This window comes from Aulonocara sp. 'chitande type north' Nkhata Bay, linkage group LG13 (genome assembly GCF_057382095.1).
Source record: "Aulonocara sp. 'chitande type north' Nkhata Bay isolate Kocher_YH1m ecotype deep benthic linkage group LG13, A_spYH_male_GT1.1, whole genome shotgun sequence".
Taxonomy (NCBI): Eukaryota; Metazoa; Chordata; class Actinopteri; order Cichliformes; family Cichlidae; genus Aulonocara; species Aulonocara sp. 'chitande type north' Nkhata Bay.
In genome coordinates, this window is record NC_141356.1 from 1,955,171 (window position 1) to 1,982,774 (window position 27,604).

The window sequence follows — 27,604 nt, forward strand, 5'->3', positions numbered from 1 at the left end:
GTGGTCCCGTTGAACGGCTCTCCCTGTGTTTGCCTCTGGCTTCCTTTAAGACATACTGTCAAAGCTTCTGCTTTTTGACAAAACAGACAACGTGTCTTTTGGCAGCAGTGGATTACCTATGAAGCTTTGACAACTCATCATTTTTCAAAGTGCAATGCTACTGTTGTGGGGGGCTGTGGTCCCTAACCCTTTTCTTAACCCTGACCTTTAAGTGCCTACTACTATTTGTTAGTGCCTAAAACTAAAAAGCAAGTTAAAGCAAAATAAAAAATATATAAATAAATAGAAACTAATCAATAAGTGGGGAAAAAGCAAAACCAAGAGCATAACACAAAGGTCCAAGTGGGAGGCAAACCACACTCTCCTGGCTGATGAACTTGTGACTAATGCCACAATTTCCCCACAAACTTCCTAATACCAACCAACCTAAAACTATCTTTAGGCCTCTAAAATGGGAAAGTTCTTCTATCAGCAGCCAGCATTGCTGTGGTCCAGATGTTTAAAGAGCAGTTGTGCTTAATGGTGAGACGTAGGCAGCATGTGACAAATGGCCTTACGTGACATGCTGAGATGAGAATTTATGACAACCGCAATCAGGATTTTTTTTTCTTAAGTATTTTTATTAATCTTTAGGCATGAAAAGATTAATAAAATACTTAAGAAAAAATCCTGATTGAGGTTATCATAATTCATGCATGAAAGGGTTAAATAACAATAATTACAATGAAACACGTCATACATCTATAGTAACATTAAACGACCAGCGGATGGCAGAGTATGGAGTGACATATGTAGTGGTTTATCTGCAAGTATACCATCAACACTGACACAAAGACAAGAAAACTGCCTTTGAATAGCTGTCCACTGTAGTGACCGCAATGTGAGAAAGGGTTAAATTGACTTTGCAGCTAGTGCCTCAAGTCTACAACACACGGACACCATTGATGAACACTAGTCGCCTGGTTTTGTTCTACTTTTCTTTTTCTTTTTTTTTTTTTTTTTTACAGAACTCTGACGGCTCTTAAATGTTTTACGGTTGAAGTCTAATCTGACCTTTCAGTTCTGGATGTAACCAGTAGTTTGCACCTTGTTGTAAGCCTCTGTATTTCTGCTCATCTCGTGATCGTAGACTCCGGTACACGTGCCTCCTCATGAGCTTTCTTGACTTGGTTAAAAGTTTTTTGTTTTTTTTTATAACCAGGGAAATAATTGTTCGTCATGCACTTCTGTCTTCTGTGTGTCTTCTTTCAGGCCTTTTGGTGTTGCTGAGCTAATCAATGCATTTATTCATTTTTTCCACAATGCACTAGATTGTTGACTTGGCCACTTCTAAAGTTTTTACTCTCTCTTATAGGTCTATTTGGGTTTTTCAGCCTCATGATGACATCTCTCACTAACATCTCTTTGAGTCTTTTATTTTAAATTGCATTAAAAAGTACAGTAAAAAGCTATAAAACAGCTATAAAATACAACACTTTGAATCAACTAATATTATTCCTGCTTTGTTTGTCATGAAACTGCTCCTTAGTCAGTTGTGCTGTTAATTTTGAACCAATGAAAATGGGCGATTGTTTATAAAAATTGGTGTAATACTTAAACAGTTCATGCAAAAATATTTTAAAACCCCTTGAATTAAAGCTGAAAGTCAAAGCCACAAGAATTACATCTTTGTCCTAAACATTGTGGAGGGTTCTGTACAAATGACGCTTGACAGCACAGAGAGATTAACTATAATGAGACAAAATGCTGGTGTAAATGTAGAAGAGAGTTGCTGTAAAGAGAACTTTGTATTGTCTGTATTGTTTTGTGGACTCTTGTTGGAAAACTTCTGCATTTAACTTCACAGCTGCCACACAAAACAAACCCAAGTTGGATGCAACACGTCCTGGTTGCCTGTGCCAGAGAGACTGATGCTAACCTTTGTTGATTGTGGATGTGGATCTACCCAAATCCATCTGCTTCCCCTTTGCTAATAAAAATGACTGAACCAGACCCATCCACAGTGTTTGGGCTGTTTGTGCCCAAACACTGTTACAAACATAAAAAACAGATCAGATCTTAATGGGGAAGCAATCATGCTGGATATCTATACTGATACAGACTAAGTAATGTGAAAGGAGTGAAAGGATACCAAACACAAATTGTCTGATGAAAATGATCAACCTACAGAGGGCTGAATTCAAAGACACCCAAAACATCTTCCGTTGGATTTACGTAAGATGAGCATGGGACCAGACCATGGCATCACTTCCTTAATCCTCCAGGAACTGCCTGCATTCTCATGCCACATGAGACAAGGCATTTTCATACACCAGGAGGAAACCAGGACCTACTGCACTAGCGTAAGGTTTGACCCTGGGTCCCAGGATTTTATCTTAATATGTAATGGCAGTCAGGGTGCCGTTGACTAGCCTGTAGAGGTCTTTGTTGCTCTCAGTGGAGATGCCTCCCCAGAGCATCACTGACCCACCACCAAAACCAGTCATGCTGAATGATGCTGCAGGCAGCATAACTTTCTCCACACCTTTTCATATCTTACACATGTGCTCAGGGTGAGCCTGCTCTCATCTGTAAAAAGCACAGGGTGGTGGACCTGCCAACTCTGGTGTTTCATGTCCAATGCCAGTCTTGCTCTACCGTCCCGGGCAGGGAGCACAGGGCCTACAAGAGGGCTGCAGGACATCCTCATGAAGTCTGTTTCTGATTGGATTCACACCAGTTGCCTGTTAGAAGTCAATTTGTAAGGACAGGACATTCCTTCTTGCACAAAGGAGCAGATAACAGTCCTTGTAATGGGTTAAAAACAGCTCTATGATGCTCTTGAGGCTGTGCTGGGAGGCACAGCACACCTTCTGACAATAGCACATCACACTCCCGTGACCCTGAAAAGGATAAGCAGAAGAGAATGGTTGGATGGATCCCCTCTTTTGATACAGTTACTTTGAGGGAAAAAAGTATCATTTTTGGTGATAGCCAAAACATTAATGATGAGTTTTTAAAAATCATGTTATTGCTTTTTTATTAGTTAAAATTTCAAGTAACTATAAGGAAAATTTGAAGGTTGACTTTAGCTTGAATAAAACTAAGAGGACTCATTGCAGTCCTAACTTGATTATGAGATGGATAAAGATGAAAAAATAAGATTAAAAAGGTAATTGCTACGAGAGACTTAAATTTGTTTTTCCCAGAATGTTTGAGTCCCTATCTCAGGCAGGTTGTTGAGGTCTTTTCAGAAAAAAAAGCTTCTGTGATTACCACCTCACTGAGACTGAATAGAAGGGGATATGGGAGCAGTTCAGGATCCCTTTTAAAGGCACTAGAAAATATATTCTAATCATTTGGAACTGTCACAGTGTTATTATTTCTATTTGTTCAGTGTGCTGTGATGTTGATATTAAAAACAACAACAACAATCTTATATCCATAAAATCTGTAGTCCTTGATGGTTTTAAGGACCTCTTGGTCTTCTTCTCCTAGTATCTCATTGAGCTGGCAGCTTTTCTGTTTTGTATAAAAGAAATACTGCAAAAATACTGTATTAATAGGCCCAGACAGCCACTCGCACTGTACCCAGAAGAAGCAGGCGACTCGCTGCCCTGCACTGCATGGTGGTAAAGGGGTATGGCCAAGATGAGGGATGTTGATGTTACCGTCTCTTTAGTACCAGTCTTTCAATTTTTTTTACTGCTTTTATTCCCATCAAAAGGATACGATTTGTTTGCTTGCCAGTGATGTGTCTGCGTTGGGCTTAACAGCTCATATCAGCTTGGACTTGAAGAGTTGCAGCATGTGGGTGGAGAGACTGCTTTTGTTTATACAGGCACAGGAAACACTGCAAACCCACAGCACAATGACCAATAGGGGACATTCCTCTGGTGGTTTGGTATGCAGTCTCTGTAATCTGTTCATAGGAGGTCTCATAATCACATGCTGAAGTTATGATGCAATTGACAAAGCAATAGTTTATCTTTGGATTGATAATACCCACCTCAAAGCAAACTTTAATGTTTTTCTGCCTGTGCAGGATATTGTAGTTGGTAAGTAGTGATTTGTTTTGCTGTATTTTTTCTCCGTTTCTATACTGAGATAGGCTGTGAGGCATACATTTCCTTCTTTTAGATTTGGAGCAACTGTGGAATACAATTCCCATTTATTAAATACATGGTTTAAATAGTTTGCACCAGCTGAATCAATATTTTTTATAGCTGTGCATGCCTTGTGCAACAGCCACAGTTTATTTGTGGCCAGTAGGGTTGGGTTCAGAGAGGAGGGTCGCTCTTTAGATCGTAGCTTCACATTCTCATTCATATGGCAGACAGGGCGAAAACATTATGCAAATGCCCTCCCACCCCCAAAGCAACCACACAGTAATACGTGTGACATTTAAAGTGTCGCCTCTGGATCTGCTTACTACTCTGTGGCTGAATACAGCCTGTAATGTATGAAGGTATTACGCACCTTTCTTTTAAATTATGGCTTAATTTTCATTTGGATGCTTCTCCTCTCCTTTCATATTCTGAGCAGGACTATTTATGTCATGTAAATGGAGTTATTTCATGTTGACATGACAAAGAAGCTCTGTGAATGCTTAGAAAAGTGTTACTATTACCACTTTTGGCTGTTTGCTGAATGAAAGTCAGCATTCTGTTTTTGATGTTTGTGTTTGCTCACCTACCTTGAGCAAGTTAGCATTGGTTAAATCAATGATGACATATGGAAGACTGCTGTGCATTTTAATCTGGCAAAACTATAACTACTGTATGCCAGGTGTCTTACAAAAACAGGGTGATCATTGTAGGTACACCTGAGTGTGCACTGTATACTCAACAAAACAGACTTGGATGCAACAAAGCTACCAAAGCTGGATACGTTTATGTGGTTAACTACAGCTAACCCCATTGCGTATTACTTTACAAAGCTAGTGTAACGTTAGCTTTGTTTTGGTTAACTGTCAGTTAAAATCAACACTGATACTAACATAAATTACTATCATAGTTCCTATCTGCTGGCAAATTTGTCTGACAAACCCCACTCAGACATATGGTAGTGTTAGAAACCCAGACATGTCACATCTTCCCTAAGAGTTTTGTTATATTATCTGATGTTATCTACTCAAGATTGTAATTTCCTGTGCTTGGAATTTATCAGTGTTAGCAGGCACACTAGTGTTAGCTAATACTAGCCATAAAAAAGACCGTTCAGGTTTGGATCCCCGTCCCTTCTTAGTAGGCAGGAAGCTGGCTAACCTTAGCTTGCTTGCTATCTAACAATGTTACTACTAAAAATATTATTATTATATATTATAATATCTGAAGCTACGATTCCTTGTTTTGTTGTTCTTACTGAGAGACTCTGTTCTTTAGGGACACTGTTGATGTTATTAATGGAAGGGAAGATGCCATGACTTATTAGTCAGATAATCTAAGAAATTTGTTCTTCAATTTTATTTTTTAGTGGAAAATCCTTCCACCATCCAACTGAGGCAACTGTAAGAGTCAAGAAAGTTCAATTTAAAAAAAAATTATGCTATACATTAAAGAAGCCACCAAACAACCATGTAACCCCAATAATTATCAGTCAGTTCCTTGTGTTCTTCCTTGCTTCCAATAAGTGACAGAAATTGGACAAACACGAATGTTGGGTATTTAGTTACTGCTGCAGAGCAGTGTTTCTCTTTGTCTCTTTGGCATTCGTGGCTGACAACATGTGATTCTGCTACACAGGAATCATCTGATTCAGGCGGAATTATCAGGAGACATTCCGATTAGTCTTCCTCTCTGGATGAAAACAAATGTCTGCAGATTATTGAATTGCAGGGCAGAATAGTGCTTTGTCAAGTCTGCTTGAAGTAAACATGTTACGATTACCTCATTCAGAAAATAGCTTTGCAAAATTTTAGAACTGCTTAGTTTACTTTCTGGAAGATAGCAGCCAGACATGAGGGTAAATAGTGGGTACTTGACTTTGTGTTAAAGTATGCTGATAGCAGGTTAAAATGAAATGTATCTGTTGTCATGTTTGTATTGCCTATTAAGACAGAGTGCAACATGTCCGGATGTCCAGAATAAATGGGGCCCTGTTAAAACAAAATCTTGGGGTGAACATTTTCCTCATTTGTCATTGTGTTTTTATTTTAATGGAAAGGGTTGAGAAAACAGTTAAGAAGAATTGTAGGTCTTGATTGCAGTATAAATTCTAATTGACTGATTGCAACACAATACTTTATTAGGAATGTCACAGCATCACTTTACTGCATTTTGATTTCAGGCATGAAGCAAGTAGCAGTAGAGAATTTGTAGCAGCAGCATCTTGGTATTAACTGTTGTGTTCCCTCTCATAAATACTTAATGGCCCAATCAGTATGCATTAACAGAACGCTTGTGGCTTCACTGTAAGAAAAAATAAGTGGTGTTTTATTTCAATTAAGACATATTAGATATTTACAAAGATCAAGATAAAATGTTTTTTTTATTTAAAATGTATAAATAACTATTTTAGCCATTACCCTCTATTCACTCTTCCTATATTTATTGAGGAGTATCTCACAAGCACCACTGCAGTGGGCAAGTCCACAGTCATGGAAATGAGGAGTGTTTTCAGGTCTTTTCACACAGGTGATTTCTTCTTCCCACTGATGGAAGGGCTTTCAATTTGTCATTTTTTTATTCCCATTTCTGCTTTCAATCGCAGTAGCAGCTAACTGCTCTAGCAGCTTCATCCACTGGAAAAAACCCAAACATACACTCAGCGAACTGGGGTATACAAAAATACCCACCCATGCCCCCTGCAACTCCAGATTGGAACAGTCCAGCCTCTCTCCACCAGACTCCAAACTGTGCATTGAGGTGAGCCTGACTGTATCTGATCAGTGTCTCTCGACCTCATGCACCACCAGGACCTCCACCTTTGACTGCCTCTTGAAATGCTTTGCAACCAAAGCCTCTTCCGGCCCCCCGTGCATGTGATGGGCCTATAGGAGAGCAAGCTTATGTCTCCTCCATTGGGCTAAGACCTTGCAATCAGGTGCTCTCCCTTAAGATCCACGGGTTGGCACTGGTAACTCTATCCTGGGTAGGAGGAACTGGTCCCCTGATAAGGTTCGGTTGTCATATGGGATAACTTTAGCTTTTAACAGAAAGAGTGCTGTTTTAACTTATGGAATATTTCATGTGCCATTTGGCATATTCTCTGATCCCTATTTTCTAAACTTTGATATTAATATATTGGTAATTGTACCTAGCAGAGGGCAGCCTACAAGTACAAGTCAGCCAAGAGCTAATGAATTGTTCCTTAGCTTTATGAATATCTTTGCCTTTTCCCAAGAAGCATATTGATCTTGCATCTGCTTGAAAAAGTAAAGTGACTGTTCCTTCTGTGTTGAATGTTCATTATATGGTGCTCTTGAAACATGCATGTAGAATTACTTTGTGTTTTTGACAAGTCTATGTGTAAGCAAAGATGTAGCTAATCTGACAGTATTAGCTAGCACGTTGTGTTTATCCTGTTTCAGACCAAACAACCATTTATGTTTGTGAACCTGCAGGATTTCAGTTTCAGCAAAAACGAAACCCTTTGTTACCAGAAATGACTGACCTGACCTGATGAGCAAGGCTGTTTTTACGTGTGAATTTGTAACATTTTCAGAAGAATCATGTCAGGAAATTTTTGAAGGCTGTCTTTCGAACATGTCACATTACACATTAAGTTCGTGTGAGCGATCTGCCTAGATAGCTGATTTGCAATACACACCTGACTTTTAGGTTTGTATAATGGCCCAATGTCTTATGACACAGACTTAAACTTATTGTGGTAGCACTTTGATCTGACTGCACTGAATCCTTATTTTCTCAAGTGTATCTTCTAAGACAGACACCTGCAGGGGATTCCTAGAAAAGGTTGTGTGTTTTCGTACTGACAGGATTCTGTATAGCACAATGTTGAGCGATTAGGGTACAACCACCATTTGTACCCAGAGATCCCTAGCTGGCTTTGTTCACATGGTAACATGGCTATCAACACCCACTAAACAGCTGTAGGTTAGAATTGCTTTCTGTTAGTGTTACATCAAACCAAAGTGCATTTAGTGCATTACGCTAACTTATTCGGATTGTTAATATAACAGGGATTCTTTAGTGTTATTGTTGGCCAACAGAAAGATAGGGATTAGAGAGGCCAATAGATTCTCAGCAGACACTCTTATCTGAGCTAATCTGAATTTGAGGGCCAGCAGTGACTCAGATAATGTGGAATTCAATATCTCATATATCGATGTCATATCTTTCCACTGCTACCTGCTTCTGAATTCAGTGAACATCTGTCCCAGCCACATACAAGGTTAAACAGGCTCTAGCACTTACCCATAAAATCTCAGCATTTTTTTTTTCACTTGGGAATTTGTAGTTCCTGCATCAAGGCAGAGACACAAAGAAAGTCATTATGCCTCACAGTTTCTGCCTCTCACCTTGAAACCATACAACATGAAAACAGCAGCACACACAACGAATAATTTCTACTCTTACAGACCCCGGCGAGGATATGAAGGGGCTCTCTGAACACCAGGCCCAGCGTGGTTTGATCAAAAGGGTGAGGACATCAGCATGACTATTTCCTGTCCCCAGCTAACGAGTAAATTACCATCACTTATTCCGTCACTCTTGTCACAGACCGCTGCTCTCATGTAGCTGACCTCAGAGAAAGAGCGAGAGAGAAAACTATTTGCAGAACAGATGGCAGCCTTTGCTCCAGGCCAGTGAGGGGTGGGGGAAATGAAAACTATTTATGCTAGTCAGAAAAGAAAGCAAAAAGCTTCACCCAAACTGGAAAATTAACTGTGGGGTTGTTTCAAAATACTAACATAATTCAGCTTCAGGGGAGAAAGGACAGCAATGATGTAATCTGTGAGGTAATCACTTTATAGAAGATGGGTGTAACTCGACTGATATTATATGGTGAAAGGGAGTCCACACTTCTTTGGGCTGTGGTTGTTGGAGTATAAATGTATTGTGGATATCCTGGATTTAGTGCATTTCAGTGCTGCTAAAGTTTGTGCTTAACCTAAAACGATACATCTTTCAACTTTAACTTTTTTAGTGTTAGGGCTAAAATAAGAGTGTAGAAGTAATCAGTATATGTACAGATGATCAGAGCTTGATCACAGAACAATCTGTTGATTTTAAAATAACAGTCTCGTTCATTGCAGCTAAAAGTAAGTCTTGCATTTAATTAAGTTTGGGGTGTGGCTGTCCAGTGTTGTGAAAGACAATTTTAAATCCTTCCACAAGGGGTGACCATAAGGGGGGACTTGCATTACTAACTTGCATTGGAGCTTTTCAGACGGTTTGTGAGGGTGAAAGCAAAAGAGTGCTTGCTGTTGCACGGCTGAACAATGTAGAAAGTGTAACGAAGTATTCCCAAAAAAGCGACTTCAAACTGTATGTCATCAGTGAAACTGCATCATATCCATCATGTGAGGAGGAAATGTGTACAGATCTCACTCAGTATATTAGCATTGTCGTGAGCCACGTGGATGACCACACAGGGTGTATGTTGTCCTTGTTGCAGGAGATGTCTTTCAGCCATCATTTAGTTTCCTTTCATTAATCATTTTCACCAACCTCAAAACTGCCAATTAGTCTAACAAGCTTAGTGAGGAGGTGACACACCCTCAGGGCCCATGGGGAGAAAAAGAGGGACTCTTTCTGAGTCATTTCTCCTGCTGCTGACACACACACACACACACACACACACACACACACGCGCACACACACAAACACACAAACACACAGAAGCAGTAGAATTTTTGACTTTATAGACAGAATTTAATTAAAGTTATTTAGTTTAGGGTTAGAATGTGGAACTAAGGTTTTCTTTTTAAGTTGGGCAGTGAATAGTCAGATGGAGGTCCAGATGTGTGGCTTATCTTCAGTCAGTTTCCTTTGTATGGTTTATCCAAACATATCTATGCATGTATGTGCATGTGTGTTTGAGTACAGTATGTAAACTTCTGCTATGCTGCCTGTGAGACGGGCTTTGTAGTTGATAGATGGATGCCCCTATCATCTGCTCGGCAAGAATAGTGCCTTGTCTAATTACATGCTTTTGGCTGGTCTCCTTTATAAACATACACAAAGACCTTTAAGCGCGCACACACACACACACACACACACACACACACACACACACACACACACACACACACACACACACACACACACTTACAATTTCATAATTAGGTCAAGTATATAGACGAAAAGTATTTCTAAACTGTCTCCTGAAAATATCAGTTGTTAAGTGACATTTCACATTAATTTCACATTAACAGCTGGTCAGATGTACCCACATGTTCTGTGGTATGCTCAAGTACTTTTGATTTTGTAGTTTTGGATACATGCCTTTACACAGAATTCCCAGTTTGATATGTACCTTGTAGGGGTGCAACGATACACAAAATTCACGGTTCGGTTCGATACTTTGGTATCACGGTTCGATATTTTTTCGATACAAAAAAAATGTTCATGCCTTTTTAATTTGTCATTTATTAAAATTATAAATATATATTTTAACTCAAAAGTACAGTTTTTAAATTTAATGTTGCTGAAACAAAAGTAATTAAAAAAAAAATAAAAATCTCAGGGCTCTCAAAATTTCAAAATCCCTGGTAGCCCTTCGGGCAGGGACTCTTCCGTTTTTGGTAGCCCAAAATAAATTTAAGTAGCCCGAATAAAAAAGGGAGCAATTTTTTGATTAATGTTTTGTTTCCTTTACAATATTATACATTAAAGTATAATATTGTAAAGGAAACAAAACATTAATCAAAAAATTGTTGAAAAACAAATTACAACATTGTATAAAAATTACAATCATCAACTCAAATACTTGGTTCTAATTGAACAGAAATGTCTATGAACTTGTAAGAACTGTGTAGGACATGAATCAGTCTGTGTCAGATCCTGAATTTGAAATTTCCACTGAAGTTACGGGTAAGAGGCAAGTGGAACCAAGATCGAGGCCATTTGCTTTTTGAAGTTTGCAAAGACTGCTAAATTGTGCCAGTGGTAGTTCACTCTTTGCAACATAGTAGCTGTTCTAAACAGATTTTTCGGGTTTATTTTTAGTATGTTATTTGCAATTGGTGTTTGTTCTGGGAAAGATATTGCAGACTGAGCAATAATGCATTTCTTGCATTTCTCATGCGTTCTAATGTGGGCCTTTCTTAATATGACTGGTCCCAGTAACAAAGGCGCTTGTCGACTCAGAAATCGAGGGAAAACCAACAACACACCCGGCAGAACATTATGTTATTTACACGGGTGCACATAAGTGGTCCGCATGTGCGCATTCGCTGTCAAAATAAAAGACGAGCACCAGATAAGAAGTTGCAGCGCGCGTTTGCGTCCATATAAAAAGCAGTGTTTTTGTCCTAGAGTGGGATTTTCACGGCACATTCTGCACCACATCTCTGTGCGTTCATCATTTGTTTGAAGCCAGCTCACCTCCTGCAACCACTTTTCCGAGAATACACGCTTCTTTTGTGGTTCAGCCTGCTGACATTTCTTTGGAGGTGGAGGAACACCAAAGTAATTGCTTAAAGGAGCTTCTTCGACATCTTTAAGAGTTCTAAACAAATGTCTGTCCTCCTCCAGAAAATCCTATGTATGCAAACACGCGTTGCAACTTCATATCTTGTGCGCGTTTTTTTTTTTTTTTTTTTTTTTTGACAGCGAATGCGCACCTGCGGACCACTTATGTGCAGCCCTGGTTATATAGCTCGTCATATTGCAGCCACAGAAATTATTTTGTTCATGAAACCATAACGCTGCACTTTCTTTTTGCCTTATAGTCTGATTTGTCATAACTTTTCTGTTTTGTGGTAAGCTTTTCTTTGGCTGTCACTTCTTCACCCTGACCTGTCTTATTTGGCTCAGCAGAACTAAAATATATATCCTGCTGCTTTTACACACGCACACATAACGGTCAGCGATTCTCTGCGCGATCAACCTCTCACATGTTTAAGCTGCGGGAGATTTCACTTGTCATGTTTGCATAGTAAGCTAACGATTAATAAGACGATGTCAGAGGAATTGGTGCGCAAATGATCGTCACTCACCAATCAGTGCTGTCGCTCTCTATACACAGTTCGCACGATTGCAAAGTGAAAGCAAAAAACAAGCGCAAATTCAAACGCGATTTCAATATGTCACATATTGACAGTGGCTCACCGCCAATGACATAATTACCCAGCTACATTTCCGAAAGAATGCAAAAGCATTGACATATATTTTTCCTTCCTACAATAGCCCGACGGGCAGGGCAGAGATAGATTTTGGTAGCCCGACTGAAAAAATCGCTAGCCCTGGGACGTCAGGCAGGCGATTTTGCGAGCCCTGTATCTGATTGAGGAATCACTCATCTTTGGAAAAGAGAGTTTATTACAGAGAAATGGCTCTTTCCAAAATAAAAGCTATACTATCCGCTTCTTCTGGGCTATATTCTCAGCAGCATATTGTAGCGGGCCAGGGCTGTTCGGGGTTCTGTTTGTACAGTTATGTTTTGTTTATGTTGCCATAGTGACGGGTGACGCCCTCTCGCTGCGACGGTGTGTCCTTCCGGGGTCAGAGGGCGCCCTGTGTGTTGTTGTTGTTGTTGCTGTGCGGTTGCCGCGCTGAGCAGTTAGCTAGCGGCAGTGTTCTTCTGCAGATGTCAATAAACGGCTGTGCTCCCTGGCTAGCTCACGGGAAGCAAGACCAAACGATACCTCCGTCTCCTCCTTGTCTGAGCTCGCCACAATATTAAACATATCAGGTCCCCATAAGAAGAATCATGTGCTAATGGCTGTCTAAATGACTCGGGTAAAGTTTGTAGCATGCATGCTTGTTGTTTTGTCTGCTTCCACTTGTCTTTGCACTAGGATGATGTCGGCGTAAATTAGCAGTCATATTCGTTGTGTTCCCACTAGTGCTGTCAGCATTAATCTCGTTGAAATGACGTTAACGCCACAACACGGCAAATCTCCGTTAACGAGCTACCCCTGATCGCCTGTGCGTGGGGCTAGACGGCCAACACGTTAACGAGCTAACTGCGCTAACACACTAGTTCACACCAATGTAATTGAGCATTGCGTGGCACATCCAACATACTGTTTTACTTTAGTCCATGACGCGCTTACCTTCAGGGTCATACTTCACATGAAAACCAAAATAATTCCAAACGCCAGATCTGAATGAGGGTGGGGGAGGTTCAATTTGCCATGTTGCAAGGAGAGCTTAACTTCTGTCTCGCTAGCTTGCCCTTCGCTCTTCCTTCTGACGATGCTGTCTGTGGCTGTATCCCAATTCAGATTCTGCAGCCTTAAAGTACGCAGCCTCAACGATCCTCAAGGGCCGCATACTTAAAGACCGCTAAGGCCGGAAGTGCGAGGCTTGTGAAATGGGACTGTCTAGCCTCCGTTGCGCTGCCCAGGTTGCCTAGCAACCATGATACTAACAGCTGGAAACGTGTCGTACAGCTTTGTTTGACAGAAATGAAGGAGAAAATCTTTTGTTCATTTGTTTGTTTCTTTCTACATGAGCTTTGATCATTCTCTGTAGGATTAAGCTCAGCTATTGAACGGCGTATATTTTAAAGTAAAGGCTTTAAAACCAAGTTAGTACAAACGTCACTAATGTCACATAACTTTGCCGACATGTGGCCAACAGTAATGTTTTAATGTTCTTCGTTATTAAACATTTGCACATAAATAAGTGACATAATATTCAGTACTTACTTAAAGTTTACTCTTCGGGCGCCCCTCATCCGCCGTTTTTTTTTTTCCGGCAAATTTATCCACACGCACCGCTGCGCTATGCATTCTGGGATATGTTGGGCCACGAAGTCTACACTGCCACAGCCTTAAAATTCAGGGAAATGAAGGACGCAGTTCAGGGCCGCATTTCGAGCAGCCTTTGAATTGGGACAGCCTTCGGCGCGCCGCTGTGACGTAATCGGTCTTGAAATGCGGCCTTTAAGGCTGCAGACCCTGAATTGGGATACAGCCTGTGTTGAGCGCTCAGTGGATCTGCGCTCGACAGTGCAGCCTAGGCGGAGTAATCGAACGCAGATTCACTGAGCGCTCAACACAGACAGCATCGTCAGAAGGAAAGTTGATAAAATAAATTACAAATTTTGTATTGTTCGATACATATGCGTACCGAACCGAAAGCACTGTATCGAACGGTTCAATATCGATACAAGTATCGTTGCACCCCTAGTACCTTGTTTTTGGAATAATGGTTTCTCAGTTAGAAAGAGGAAATACAAAAAAAATCCACTTTTAAATTAATTTGTTTCAAATTACTTTTTAAGCATGTTCATGGGTCAAATTCGTTGGTATCACAGAAAATTGCTAATACAAACCAAATGTGCATGTGATGTGTATTTCACTTGGGATACTGAAAAGCACATTATATGTGCAGGACATTTATGTAGTCAAAATAATCCCTGTTAGCAACAGTTTAGGCCAAATGCTGTTTCTCACATTTTTTTTCTTTGTCTTATTATTATCACCCGTGTTTTGTTACCCAGCTGTGTTCCCTTCCACTTCCCATACCTGCCTGAGTGTATAGAGGTGTTTTCTCCTCAGTGTTTGTCTCAGCATCTGCGCGTACGAGTTCCCGGTAAAGCCTGGGTTCCTTTGCCTTGTGGGTTTTGTACTTCTTGGACTGTTTCCACAACTTTATTAAAAGGTGCATTTTGAGTTAACTGTCCTGTGTTTCTCAGGCCCATGCTTCATGACAGGGTAAGAGTCATAAGATGACTTGTTTCAGACAGTTTATGAACTGAGAGTCCATCTTAAGGCAAAGCATAGGCTAAATAAAGAAATAATGGGTCAAATAAAAATAATTTGGGGGGATACATTTGCAAGCAAGCAAGCAAGGATACATTTGCTTAATTATAAAGAGACTAAAAGAGAGGAACAAAAACATTTCAGCGTACACTCCTGGACTGCTGTGTCAAACTGTGCCCCTCAATGCGTTGTCAGAATAGATATGTAATGACCTGTTCACCAGTCCTGCTGTAGGGGTGATGTTTTGGGTCTCCTATAGCAGCTGCGTGCATAATAAATACATTGGTTCTGGAATTATTTTTTCTAACTGGATTCATAAATTGCTGTAAAAACTCTGAGAATATATAATTAAGACAAAAGGCAGCTCTAACTGAACCGTTTGCCATGTGTAACCGCTGTCTATACTAACACTGAGCAGAGACATTTAAATGCTTTACAGAATCTCTGAACAATAGAAGTACATTTAAAATGAAGAAAATCCAAGTCTGTTATATCCATATGCTTTGATGTTCCTTTTTTGTATGGGTGACATCTTTCTATCATCACTTATTCTCAATCTGTCTTTCTGTTTTCCTCTTTCTCTGTACCCTGGACTTCATGTGGTGTCCTAGCCAACTGCATCCCTCAGTGCCATAATGGAGGAATGTGCCTCAGGCCTCAGCACTGTGTCTGCAAACCTGGCTCAGAGGGGAAGGCATGCGAACAGAAGACTGTACCCACACACTCCTTTCCACCGCGGCCTGGGAACGGACCCACCAACGGGCACAACACTGGTCACACAAGCGGGCACACCACTGGTCATACTAATGGACACACTTCTGGCAACACCAATGTACACAGTGTGGTACCCCAGCGGCCAATACCTCAGCAAGTGCCTCCTAATGGTTATGGCTCTGGCCCCTCTCCATCTAACAACATGGGCCAGATGAAACTAACTGTCAAGCCAGCCCCGCAGTTTGTGCGGCCACATTACATACAGCAACACATCCAACAGCAGTAAGTATCTTTGATTCAATCTTTCAATACATTTTTCCATGAAACGTCTTCACACCGCCACATCCCTAATTTGCTTTGGTAATAAACATTAATTTGTTTCCCACATATAGCTCCTGTGATAGACAAGCTTCTGGAAGTCATAAACCACATAAAAAAAAATAACAAAACCAAAAATGCATTTATGCATTTGTGTCAGATTTGTAGGCAGCATTTTCATGATGAAATTCTCTCATCACATCCCAGAGATCTTCTGTTGGATTGAGCTCTGCTGATTATGGAGGCCATTTAGTAAATTTATATTATAAAATCAGTCTGAGCTTTGTTACATGGGGTGTTATCCTTCAGAAAGTAGACATGTACTCTGTGGTCATCAAGGTTTCAGCAAGAACAGTCAGGTAGGTGGCGATGATTAAATGATACTCAGTTTGTACTTACAGGTTACAAGTTTTCCAAAAACGGATGTTCTCCTCCTATCTTATGTAGATGCTATACCTCCACCAGTTGGTGGTATACAGGGAGTGCAGAATTATTAGGCAAGTTGTATTTTTGAGGAATAATGTTATTATTGAACAACAACCATGTTCTCAATGAACCCAAAAAACTCATTAATATCAAAGCTGAATGTTTTTGGAAGTAGTTTTTAGTTTGTTTTTAGTTTTAGCTATTTTAGGGGGATATCTGTGTGTGCAGGTGACTATTACTGTGCATAATTATTAGGCAACTTAACAAAAAACAAATATATACCCATTTCAATGATTTATTTTTACCAGTGAAACCAATATAACATCTCCACATTCACAAATATACATTTCTGACATTCAAAAACAAAACAAAAACAAATCAGCGACCAATATAGCCACCTTTCTTTGCAAGGACACTCAAAAGCCTGCCATCCATGGATTCTGTCAGTGTTTTGATCTGTTCACCATCAACATTGCGTGCAGCAGCAACCACAGCCTCCCAGACACTGTTCAGAGAGGTGTACTGTTTTCCCTCCTTGTAAATCTCACATTTGATGATGGACCACAGGTTCTCAATGGGGTTCAGATCAGGTGAACAAGGAGGCCATGTCATTAGTTTTTCTTCTTTTATACCCTTTCTTGCCAGCCACGCTGTGGAGTACTTGGACACGTGTGATGGAGCATTGTCCTGCATGAAAATCATGTTTTTCTTGAAGGATGCAGACTTCTTCCTGTACCACTGCTTGAAGAAGGTGTCTTCCAGAAACTGGCAGTAGGACTGGGAGTTGAGCTTGACTCCATCCTCAACCCGAAAAGGCCCCACAAGCTCATCTTTGATGATAGCAGCCCAAACCAGTACTCCACCTCCACCTTGCTGGCGTCTGAGTCGGACTGGAGCTCTCTGCCCTTTACCAATCCAGCCACGGGCCCATCCATCTGGCCCATCAAGACTCACTCTCATTTCATCAGTCCATAAAACCTTAGAAAAACCAGTCTTGAGACATTTCTTGGCCCAGTCTTGACGTTTCAGCTTGTGTGTCTTGTTCAGTGGTGGTCGTCTTTCAGCCTTTCTTACCTTGGCCATGTCTCTGAGTATTGCACACCTTGTGCTTTTGGGCACTCCAGTGATGTTGCAGCTCTGAAATATGGCCAAACTGGTGGCAAGTGGCATCTTGGCAGCTGCACGCTTGACCTTTCTCAGTTCATGGGCAGTTATTTTGCGCCTTGGTTTTTCCACACGCTTCTTGCGACCCTGTTGAGTATTTTGAATGAAACGCTTGATTGTTCGATGATCACGCTTCAGACGCTTTGCAATTTTGAGACTGCTGCATCCCTCTGCAAGATATCTGACTATTTTTGACTTTTCTGAGCCTGTCAAGTCCTTCTTTTGACCCATTTTGCCAAAGGAAAGGACGCTGCCTAATAATTATGCACACCTGATATAGGGTGTTGATGTCATTAGACCACACCCCTTCTCATTACAGAGATGCACATCACCTAATATGCTTAATTGGTAGTAGGCTTTCGAGCCTCTACAGCTTGGAGTAAGACAACATGCATGAAGAGGATGATGTGGACAAAATACTCATTTGCCTAATAATTCTGCACTCCCTGTAAAGGAAGAGTCATTCTTCCTTTTGTGGAGTTTTGTACAGCAGTTGCCATTTTTTTCCAAAGCTTTTTTCCTTTTCTTGGTTGCCAGGTCAATACATCTTCTCTGAAGAGTCTCGACAGAAGACATGCTATTGACACAAAACATTGAACCTACTGAAATACATTAATCTTGCTGATATTAGTGAAAAAATCATGTATGTGTGCATCAACAATGAGATTTGTCTTTTATACTTTTATTCAGAATAAAAGAAAAATTCTGTCTTTTATTCTGTTATTCATAACAGAGTTCCATTTTGGGATGATTGCTATCCTCTAGGGCTGCCACAAACGATTATTTTGATAGTCGACTAGTCACCGATTATTTTTGCGATTAGTCGACTAATCAGATCATCATCCGTTGGACGTAAAACTACAGCTTATTGCACCAGCAGCATCTGCTCTTATATAACTATCATTAGCTTACAGCTTTAAGTGTTTAAGGTCTGTGCTAACTAAAAATAAAGAAAAGATGATAGTTTATTAAATTTTAATGAAATTTGCAGATTGTTTCGGTGAAGTTTAATAAACTCCTTGCTATCTAAAATATAACAGGACACTGGAGTAAATTCTGGAGCATCTCACACTTCTGATAATCAGCTGTCTGCTTGACGTTTATTCAGCTGTGTAAAAACTATAACTTTAATCTCAGACAAACTGATTTACTCAGGAACAAATAAAATACTAAAAAAAAGCCAAACAACAACATTTTAAGTTATCTAAGTGACTCATATATATATTTAACCTGAGTAGCGAAAGACGGCGGTGGGTTTGAAAACGATTTGCGGGGAGTCCGGTGTTCTCACGGTGCTAGTGAGCCTAGCCCCCGGCTCGCTATCGAGCTAGTGGGTAACAGATGTCTCCGAAAACGTCGGAGCGCTTTTGAAAATATGTGGTGTCTTGATAAACTGAGCAGATATTTGAGGTTTACACAGCTACATTCTCGCCTGAAAATATGTTAAACGTTTATTTTGTGACCCAGAAAGAATAATAAGAGTAACATTAAAACTAACTAGCTGCCGCCATTGTTGGAAACTGCGCTGGGCCGCGCTATGAATTCTGGGACACAGCTGCTTCTTCTTCTTCTTCGGGGTTTAACGGTAGCTGACATCCTTGTACATGCAATGCTGCCATCTTCTGTTTCAGTCCGGTATTACACTCTTAAATCCTGCCACTTATTCCTGCGTCTTTTGTGATCTTACAAAGCTTCAAACGACGCGTCGACTATTAAATCAGTCGTCGACGATTTTGATAGTCGACGTAATCGTGACTAGTCGACAAATCGTGGCAGCCCTACTATCCTCTTTAGGAGTGGTTGAAGTAGATTTATTTCAGCAGTAGTCTTGTCTGGTCAAAACATTGTTTATACCACTTCAAGGTGGATATTGCCGTGTGTGTGTATTTGCATGATATGCAGGATCAATAGAGATTTAAAGAAAAGAATTTTAAAGCATTTGATTGTGAGGAAAGCTATCCGTTTAATTGCTACCAGACCTGTGTCCTCGAAATGGAAAATGTCACCTTTAAAGGTTTTGGAATAAAGAAGCACTGATGGATTTGATAGAGGTTTTTAATTTGTTTGCACGTACAACATTGTTTATACTGATAATTTATGACTGAAGCCTTTCGGGGCTTCATTAGATCAGCTGCACATTGAAGACTGTCTATGAAATGTACAGCAATAAACATGGAAATTTTGAGAACTAAAACAAAATGAAATCCAATCCAATACAAATACATCTAATCACAGCAGTTTGAGCAAACTGTAATATTTGCTGCAGGCAAAAAAACTCAACAAAAAGTTTCTGTTGAGCATCTGGAATTGTTTAACTCTGTGTAGCATCATAATGAAGAGCTGGACCTTTCTCCGGTATGTTCCCTTCAGGACCATTTTGAGCAAATCGCGAGCATTTAATCAGCTTCTTAATCCTATAATTAGAATTTTCTATTGTGTAGAAAAACAACATGCTGTTGTAATTGCTTTTCTTTTTCTTATGTTAAGATATCTCTGGGATTAAATGTGCAGTTATATTCATGTATAGCGATAGAAAAGAGAGTTAACATTAAAGTGGGCTGTGTGTGGCCTGTGTGATGTCAGAGGGGAGGGGAAGCCATCTGCCATGACCGGTTAGGAGTAAGGGGAAGAAAAGAGAGAAAAAGACAAACTGTTGGAGACACTTTAGTAATTACTAATAGTGATGTAGGAGAGACAAAAGAGGTAATGCTCAGTGTATCATGGAAAACCTCCAGCAGCATAACTAATAAAAGGTCTCAGGGACACTTCATCCAGCCCTAACCACAAGCTTTGCCAGTGAAGATGAAATATATGAAATATGGTCCCTTCTTCTAGTCCCTGTCAGCATTCTTGATCAGCTGAATGCTTTTCAGGAAGTTTTAGAGCATCTTGAATTACAGTAGTCCAGCCTAAAAGTTATAAATGCATGAAATAGTTTTTCAGTGTCACTCTGAGATTGAATGTGTCTGATTTAAGCAATATGAAAAAGGCAGTCCTACATGTTTGTTTGATTTGCACATTGAAGGATTTCATTGTTTAGAATCCTGTCCTGTCTGGCAGCTTTTGCAATCAGAATTATTATCTGAATGCATTGTTGTGCTGAACATATTTTTCTTTATCCTTTTGTGTTTTGTGTTCTTTTGCTTATTACGTGTTATAGTATTACAGTGTAAAAGACAGGACAGACAGGGGAAAAAGGAGGGGGAATAGGGTGAAATATAATAAAAGGATAGAGTACAAATAGAAATTCACAATGTATTGCCTACTGCCGCACCTGTAAGAAAAAACAAATATACAAGGAACACAAAAATACAGATACTGTCACAGTCCTGGGTCGTCTGACCGGTGTTTTGAGTTTCCCTGTATTGTCAGTGTTGGGGAGTAATGGAATACATGTACCGGCGTTACATATTTAAAATACAAAATATTAGTAACTGTATTCCCTTAAAGTTACCGTTTAAAAAGGTGGTATTCAGAATACAGTTACTTTGTTGAAATAGATGGATTATACAGCGGTCTCTTCCTGTTTCATATGTTAGGCTGTTCCCTCTCTATTTTTGGTAATTCCACGCCGGTGGAAACAAACAACACGCATTAAGAGGCTCTAATGCCTGGGTCTCAATCTCGCGGCCCATGTCACTTCTACCTCCGCATAATGACGTGAAGAAATATTTTGAAAAATTATTATTCAAAAAATTATTTAATATGAAGGCAATAGGCAAAGTGTTACAGGCATAGCCCTAAAGAATGTAGCTTCATGGGCAGTGTAGTCTGTGCTGCAGGGAGAATGGACTGCCATACCCGTTATGTGTCTGTGAGCGCAAATGAGGGAGAAAAAAGAGTGGAAAAGTACGAGCTGTCACCGACCAGAAACGGGAGATGGAAGCATGTAAATATAATAATAACCACTGCAGCCAAAAAGAGTGCCTGACGAGCCCAGTTGTAAGTAAGCTACTAAGACTCGACTGTACACTGTGTTCGTTTTTTCCTCCGAACCAATAAGTTCTGTTTGAGCAGCCTTTCAATGCCTCTCTCTGTCTCTCGCAAGCACAGTTGACATAGACAACAAAGTAAAACTAGTTTTTGGCGACAAGCCCGACAGGGAACCAACGTATTAGCCAGAGGTCCCTTTATTACGGTTCGGAGCTGTAGAGCTGTTTTATACAGGGTGGGCCATTTATATGGATACACCGTGATAAAATGGGAATGGTTGGTGATATTAAAGTCCTGTTTGTGGCACATTAGTATATGTGAGGGGGCAAACTCCTCAAGATGGGTGGTGACCATGGTGGCCATTTAGAAGTCGGCCATCTTGGATACAACCTTTTTTTTTTTTTTTTCAATAGGAAGAGGGCCATGTGACACATCAAACTTATTGGTAATGTCACAAGAAAAACAATGGTGTGCTTGGTTTCAATGTAACTTTATTCTTTCATGAGTTATTTACAAGTTTCTGACCACTTATAAAATGTGTTCAATGTGCTGCCCATTGTGTTGGATTGTCAATGCAACCCTCTTCTCCCACTCTTCACACACTGATAGCAACACCGCAGGAGAAATGCCAGCACAGGCATCCAGTATCTGTAGTTTCAGATGCTGCACATCTCGTATCTTCACACCATAGACAATTGCCTTCAGATGACCCCAAAGATGAAAGTCTAAGGGGGTCAGATCGGGAGACCTTTTTGTTTTGCCCATTCTGCAAATTCTGTGCGCTGATCTGGGTCGTCCTCGTTGAGATGCTGCAGCAGCTGGAGTTTGTAAGGGTGCCATTTGTGAGTAGCCAATATCCTCCGAAGGGATGTTCGACTAATGCCACTCTCCAGTGACATGCGGCGAGTGCTATGCTGTGGGCTCTTGCTGAGTGAAGCTAGGACAGCCACTGATGTTTCTTCATTAGTGACAGTTTTCTTCCGTTCACATTTTGGCAAATTCAACACTAAACCAGTTTCCTGAAACTTAGCAAGCAGTTTGCTGACTGTAGCGTGGGAGATGGGAGGTCTCGTAGGGTGTCTTGCATTGAAATCTTCTGCAATGACCCGGTTACTGCGTTCACCAGATATCAACACAATTTCGATCCGCTCTTCACATGTTAACCTCTTCGACATGTCAATGGCTGTGAACAAAGAGAAACTTGTAAATAACTCATGAAAGAATAAAGTTACGTTGAAACCAAGCACACCATTGTTTTTCTTGTGACATTACCAATAAGTTTGATGTGTCACATGGCCCTCTTCCTATTGGAAAAAAAAAAAAAAAAAAAAAAAAGTTGTATCCAAGATGGCCGACTTCTAAATGGCCACCATGGTCACCACCCACCTTGAGGAGTTTGCCCCCTCACATATACTAATGTGCCACAAACAGGGCTTTAATATCACCAACCATTCCCATTTTATTACGGTGTATCCATATAAATGGCCCACCCTGTATACGTACGGAATAGTTTCCTATATGAGATTGCTGCTAAAAGTGCAGCCGTCCACCCTACTGTTACTCATTTTATATTAAGATTTAAAAATCTAGTTGGTATTGGTATAGCAAGTAGCCTTCAGTAATAGTAATAAATCACACAGCAATAGTACATTCATGTAGTTGTAAAAAGCATGATAATATATTAAGCAATCCAAAGTATTCAGAATATGTTACTCTCATTGAGTAAGGAACGGAATACGTTACAAAATACATTTTAGGGCATGTATTCTGTATTCTGTAATCTGTAGTGGAATACAGTTTAAAAGTAACCTTCCCAACACTGTGTATTGTGATGTTCATTGTTTAACTTTATTTAGTCATCTTAAGCTCCAAGGTTGTTCGGTTTGAGTTCTTTGTTTATTAGATCCCTTTATGTCATCACCCCTGTGTCCCTTGTAGGAATGGGTATCGTTTAGGTTTTATCCGATACCGGTGCCAAACTGGTACTTTTGAAACAGTGCTGGTGCTTAAACCGGTGCTCAAACCGGTGCTTAAAGAATGGAGAACACAAAATTGGTCCAAAATCCTCTCATGTTCAGCTGTTTTTTTTGTAAAAAGATAACAATGTTAGCCTTTTCTGCAGCTATGGGGCATATATGGTATCACTCTTAGCTGGAAGCAGTGCTTAAACAATGGAAAAAACACAAACTTTGTCCAAAAACCTCTCATGTTTAACTGTTTTCCACTTTTTCTTTGGTCATTTTAGCCTGTTTGGCCAGGGTGAAGGGAGTATCTGCCATCAAACAAGAAGACAGCCGCATGTAGCTATGATGATGTTTGCTAGTTCACCTTACATGCATTAATGTAATAACGTGGTTAGCCTACTCAACGTAAATTACACACGAACAACATGAAGCTACTCACGCAGAGAAGAACGGCTGCTGCTGCCATCATCATCCGTCATCATTTCTGCTACACTGGCAGGGCTAGGGGCCAGGACTCTCCTCTTTGTGTTTTTGGGGGATGTTGCTAACTCCGGGTCCGATAACAGACAACCCACCCGCAGTAGATGTGCTCGGTGTGAGGTCTCACAGCAAGCTATCAAATACGGCGCATTTCTTGGCTTTTAAAAAAAACGCTATGCGTCGCCAGGTGTTTCATCAGATTCGAGGTGTTACCTCCTTTGACAGTATCACAGTATCAGCTTAAAGCACTTGTTGCAGGCTGCTGAGTTTGCATATTTTGCTGTGAAGTACAGCCAGACTTTTGACCGCTTTGCCTTGGTCATTTTTAATCTGTAGCTCTGCTCTAAAAGAACGCACGTACCTGGCCCCGCCTACTATCCTCGGAAACGTAAAATGATTGGCTAGAATCTAAAGTGTATCACAGCTCAGGAAAAAAAAGCACAGAAATAAAGCACCGAAATGTGCGCTGCTTTTCGGTCTGGTTACTACCGTTTATGTCAGAACCGGTGCCATCATGGCACCGGATACCGGTACCCATCCCTAGTCCCTTGTTGGTTCATGTGTCTTAACCTGTCATGTGTCATGTCTGCGTCCCGTTATGTTCCTGCTTTATTTTGAAAGTCTTTCATTGTGCTTATTGTTACCTTTCCCCATGGTGTCATAATGTCATTCTAGTCAGCTGTTTCCCCACACACCTCCTGTGTGTATTTAGTCTGTGTGTTTTCTTTCAGTCTTTGTCAGGTTGTCTGTTTGCTTTCATGTCTAGCCATGTCATGTCTCAGAGTTCTTTGTACTGATCAGGTTTATGTTTATGTTTGGTTTATTTCATAGTTCCATAGTCGCATGTACCTGTTCAGTTTCATATCAGTGTCTCTCGTCAGAGTTTTCATAATTGTTTAGTTATTTCCCAGTTTGGGTTTCAGGTTAGGATTTGCCCTGTTCACTCTTGCTTTGTTTTTGTGTTCATGTTTTGTCAGCCAAATAAATGGCTCGCCTTTTGTTTAAAACTCAGTTCCGTCTCCTACCGTGTCTGCATTTGGGTCCCACCTTTCACTTGTTGTGTGAGTGTGGATGTGAGTGAGAGATTGAGAGTCAGTGTTTCTGTATGTGTCTTTGTCACAAACATACTTGATAAACAGGGTGGGAAGCCGCAATATCTGTCCCCCAGAGCCAGAGGCAGAAAGAGATGGAACCAGGACAACCGTACCATCTGCAGCCCCCAAGAGTACCGAAGATCTGAGTCCGTACATCTCTGTAACATCTGCATATTCATCCAAGCAGGAGAGGGAGGGACGCCCTACATGGGGTGAGAATCGACATTACCAAAGGTGAAATGCAGTAAACTCCACTAGATACTGACCACCCCGGTGCGAGTCAAGAACAGGCTCCCAGGGGCCCAGGCACCCACGAATCACCAGGCGTCCTGCAGAGCCCCCTTTCGACAAGGAGGAGGTCCAAGCCACCTGAATCCACCGAGAGAAAGGGCCAACGACCACACGACAACACCCAACCTCAACAAGCAACCCACATCCCTGGGAGGGGCAGAAGCATCCAGCGAGCATAAGCCGTCCTGAACCAGCAGCAAACCGGGACGATGCCAAAGCCCAGGACAAACTTTCTGCAGACCCCCGTCTCAGACAGGGTATGAGAAACAGTGGTGCAGGAAGATGTCCCCCCCCCCTCCTAGTGTCTAAGGCGCGATGTTGAGTGGGTATGTTGTGGAATGTACAGGATGAGCATGACTGTGTGAAAACTAGAGTGTTGTTAAAGTTGAGGCTAACGTCTCGTGCTGTCAGTGACCTTGAAAGTGGAAATATTCTAAAGATTTCACATTACGTTTGTCAGAAACTCACGTTTCATTTGAAGGCAGCTCTGGCTTTATTTTCACCTATTTTAGAAGTGATGCCAGGAGATTGTTGCACAACTTTTCCATGTTTCAACTTCAAGAGTGACCCACTTGGCAACACGCCCATGCCTCTAACAATGTTGTTTTCCACATCTGGAATATTGTTGAGCGCATGGAGAGTCTTGATATAAAGTATCAATGGACACCGTTGCTTTTTTTCCTTTGTAACTTCTCATAGTTGGAGTCCGGGAGATACTAACGAATATAATCTGCTGATGATTAGTAGAAATCCTTGATATGGTTAATGATAAGGCCTGCAAACAAACTGTATTGCTGATACAAACACATGGACTGTTCAGTGTGTTTTTCCAAACATGGATTGCTTACTGTGAAGACTGTTATTGCAGTTTGGATGGCCAGTACTCTCCTTCTCCAGCAGTCAGTGTAATAATAGGTAAAATTTCTGCCGGCACTTTCATATGTGGACTTGAAATGCCATTAACTAAAGCTGTGGGTAAGACTTGGGTTTGGTTTGCCTGTCACTATAGCAGATGACTGGAGAAAGTGCAGTCGCATCAGACACGATAAAAACTGTCCCGATGCCTTGTCTGGTCCAATTGTTGAAAGTAGATTTAAAACAATTTTCCCCTTTTCAGGTTTGTGTTACAGCAAAATGTTGATGGAAATGTCCAGAATGACCAGCGTGTCCGCTTAATGTTGGCATGTTAGAAGATGAATATTTCTAGTATGTTAATGAACACATTTTGTGTGCAGTGTTTAAGATGCACTCTGCAAAACGTTAAGAGGAGTTTTTTGTTTAATGTCCTGCACAGGCACACATAATTGCTACCAGACCTGTGTCCTCGAAAGCTGTTCTTGATTTGCAGAAAGCATTTATCTCTCACAAGGACCTATTCTCCTTTTGGTTCAAGCAGAAGAGTGGTTATGTCATAGAGTACAATACAAAATATAGTATTAATTCCCCATTCCTTGTTAGGTCATTTGTGTGGAATACAGATAATTAATATTTTTTTCTACAACAATGCTGACCAAATTTATCTACACATATCTACACATTTTTTAACTGATACACAACCTGGATTATTACATGGATTGTTATGTTGTTTTGGGGGTATGCCATTTGCCTCTGTCAAAAACAGAGAAAAGTAAAACACTTAACGTAAGCTCAGATTTACAAGAGACCTTATCACTAGAACTGCTAGTGTTCCAAAATCTCCAGAAGTGGTCATTTTAACCGCTCCTGCAACAGTAGGAATAATGGCAAAGGCATAATTTCTAATCAAAACTGATAAACAAAGGGTACAACAAATAACGTGACAACTAACACATCTAAAAAAAATAGAATAAGAACGTTCTGAAAGGTTGAAAATAACTTTTGGATAACATCAGGATTAATTGCACTAAAATAATGACAAAATAAAAACAGGTCAGTTTTAAATTTCAGGTGATTGCCTGAATTGGAAAACTGACCTTACAGCTGGCTACAGAAATGCAAGAAACACATTTTAAATAATTATTGTATAGAGTTTATCATCACGTCCACATCACCAAACTTGCAGCCTCTGCACATTGCTCCGCCTAAATCTGAAGCCCTTCCCCTCCTTAGCTCTCCATGCTCTGACCTACACCCCAAAATCCCATCCTCAACCTGGCAAAAGAAAAAATAGTCCCCTATATATTTATCTATCAAGATTCGAGAAGTTTATTGTCATGTACATGCCAAAACACAGATGGTTATGCAGAGCAATGAAACTCTTACTTTGCAGGTTCTCCTCACACAACTAAAAAGAAAGTAATAAATTAGTAAAACAAGTGCTTTGTAGCACTTGTAGTTTATGTGTGGGTGTAATTAGAATTTAAAGTGCAAGTAGTTGCAACACTGTCACAGTGATAATATACAGGGAGTATGCAATATTA

General features: G+C 40.5%; 1 protein-coding gene across 8 annotated transcripts in view; it reads left to right on the top strand.

Annotated features, from left to right (window-relative positions):
- The window catches only part of ltbp1 (latent transforming growth factor beta binding protein 1), a 136,581-nt gene that overhangs the window by 11,014 nt on the left and 97,963 nt on the right, over window positions 1-27,604 (top strand). For 7 of the 8 annotated variants that reach the window (XM_086258230.1, XM_086258234.1, XM_086258231.1 and 4 more), the window contains exon 3: window positions 15,433-15,817. In XM_086258230.1, the coding sequence (XP_086114356.1) occupies window positions 15,433-15,817 (385 nt within the window). Of the gene's footprint in view, window positions 1-8,521; window positions 8,584-15,432; window positions 15,818-27,604 lie in introns of all 8 variants that reach the window. The other variant, XM_086258238.1, reaches the window with a different exon arrangement.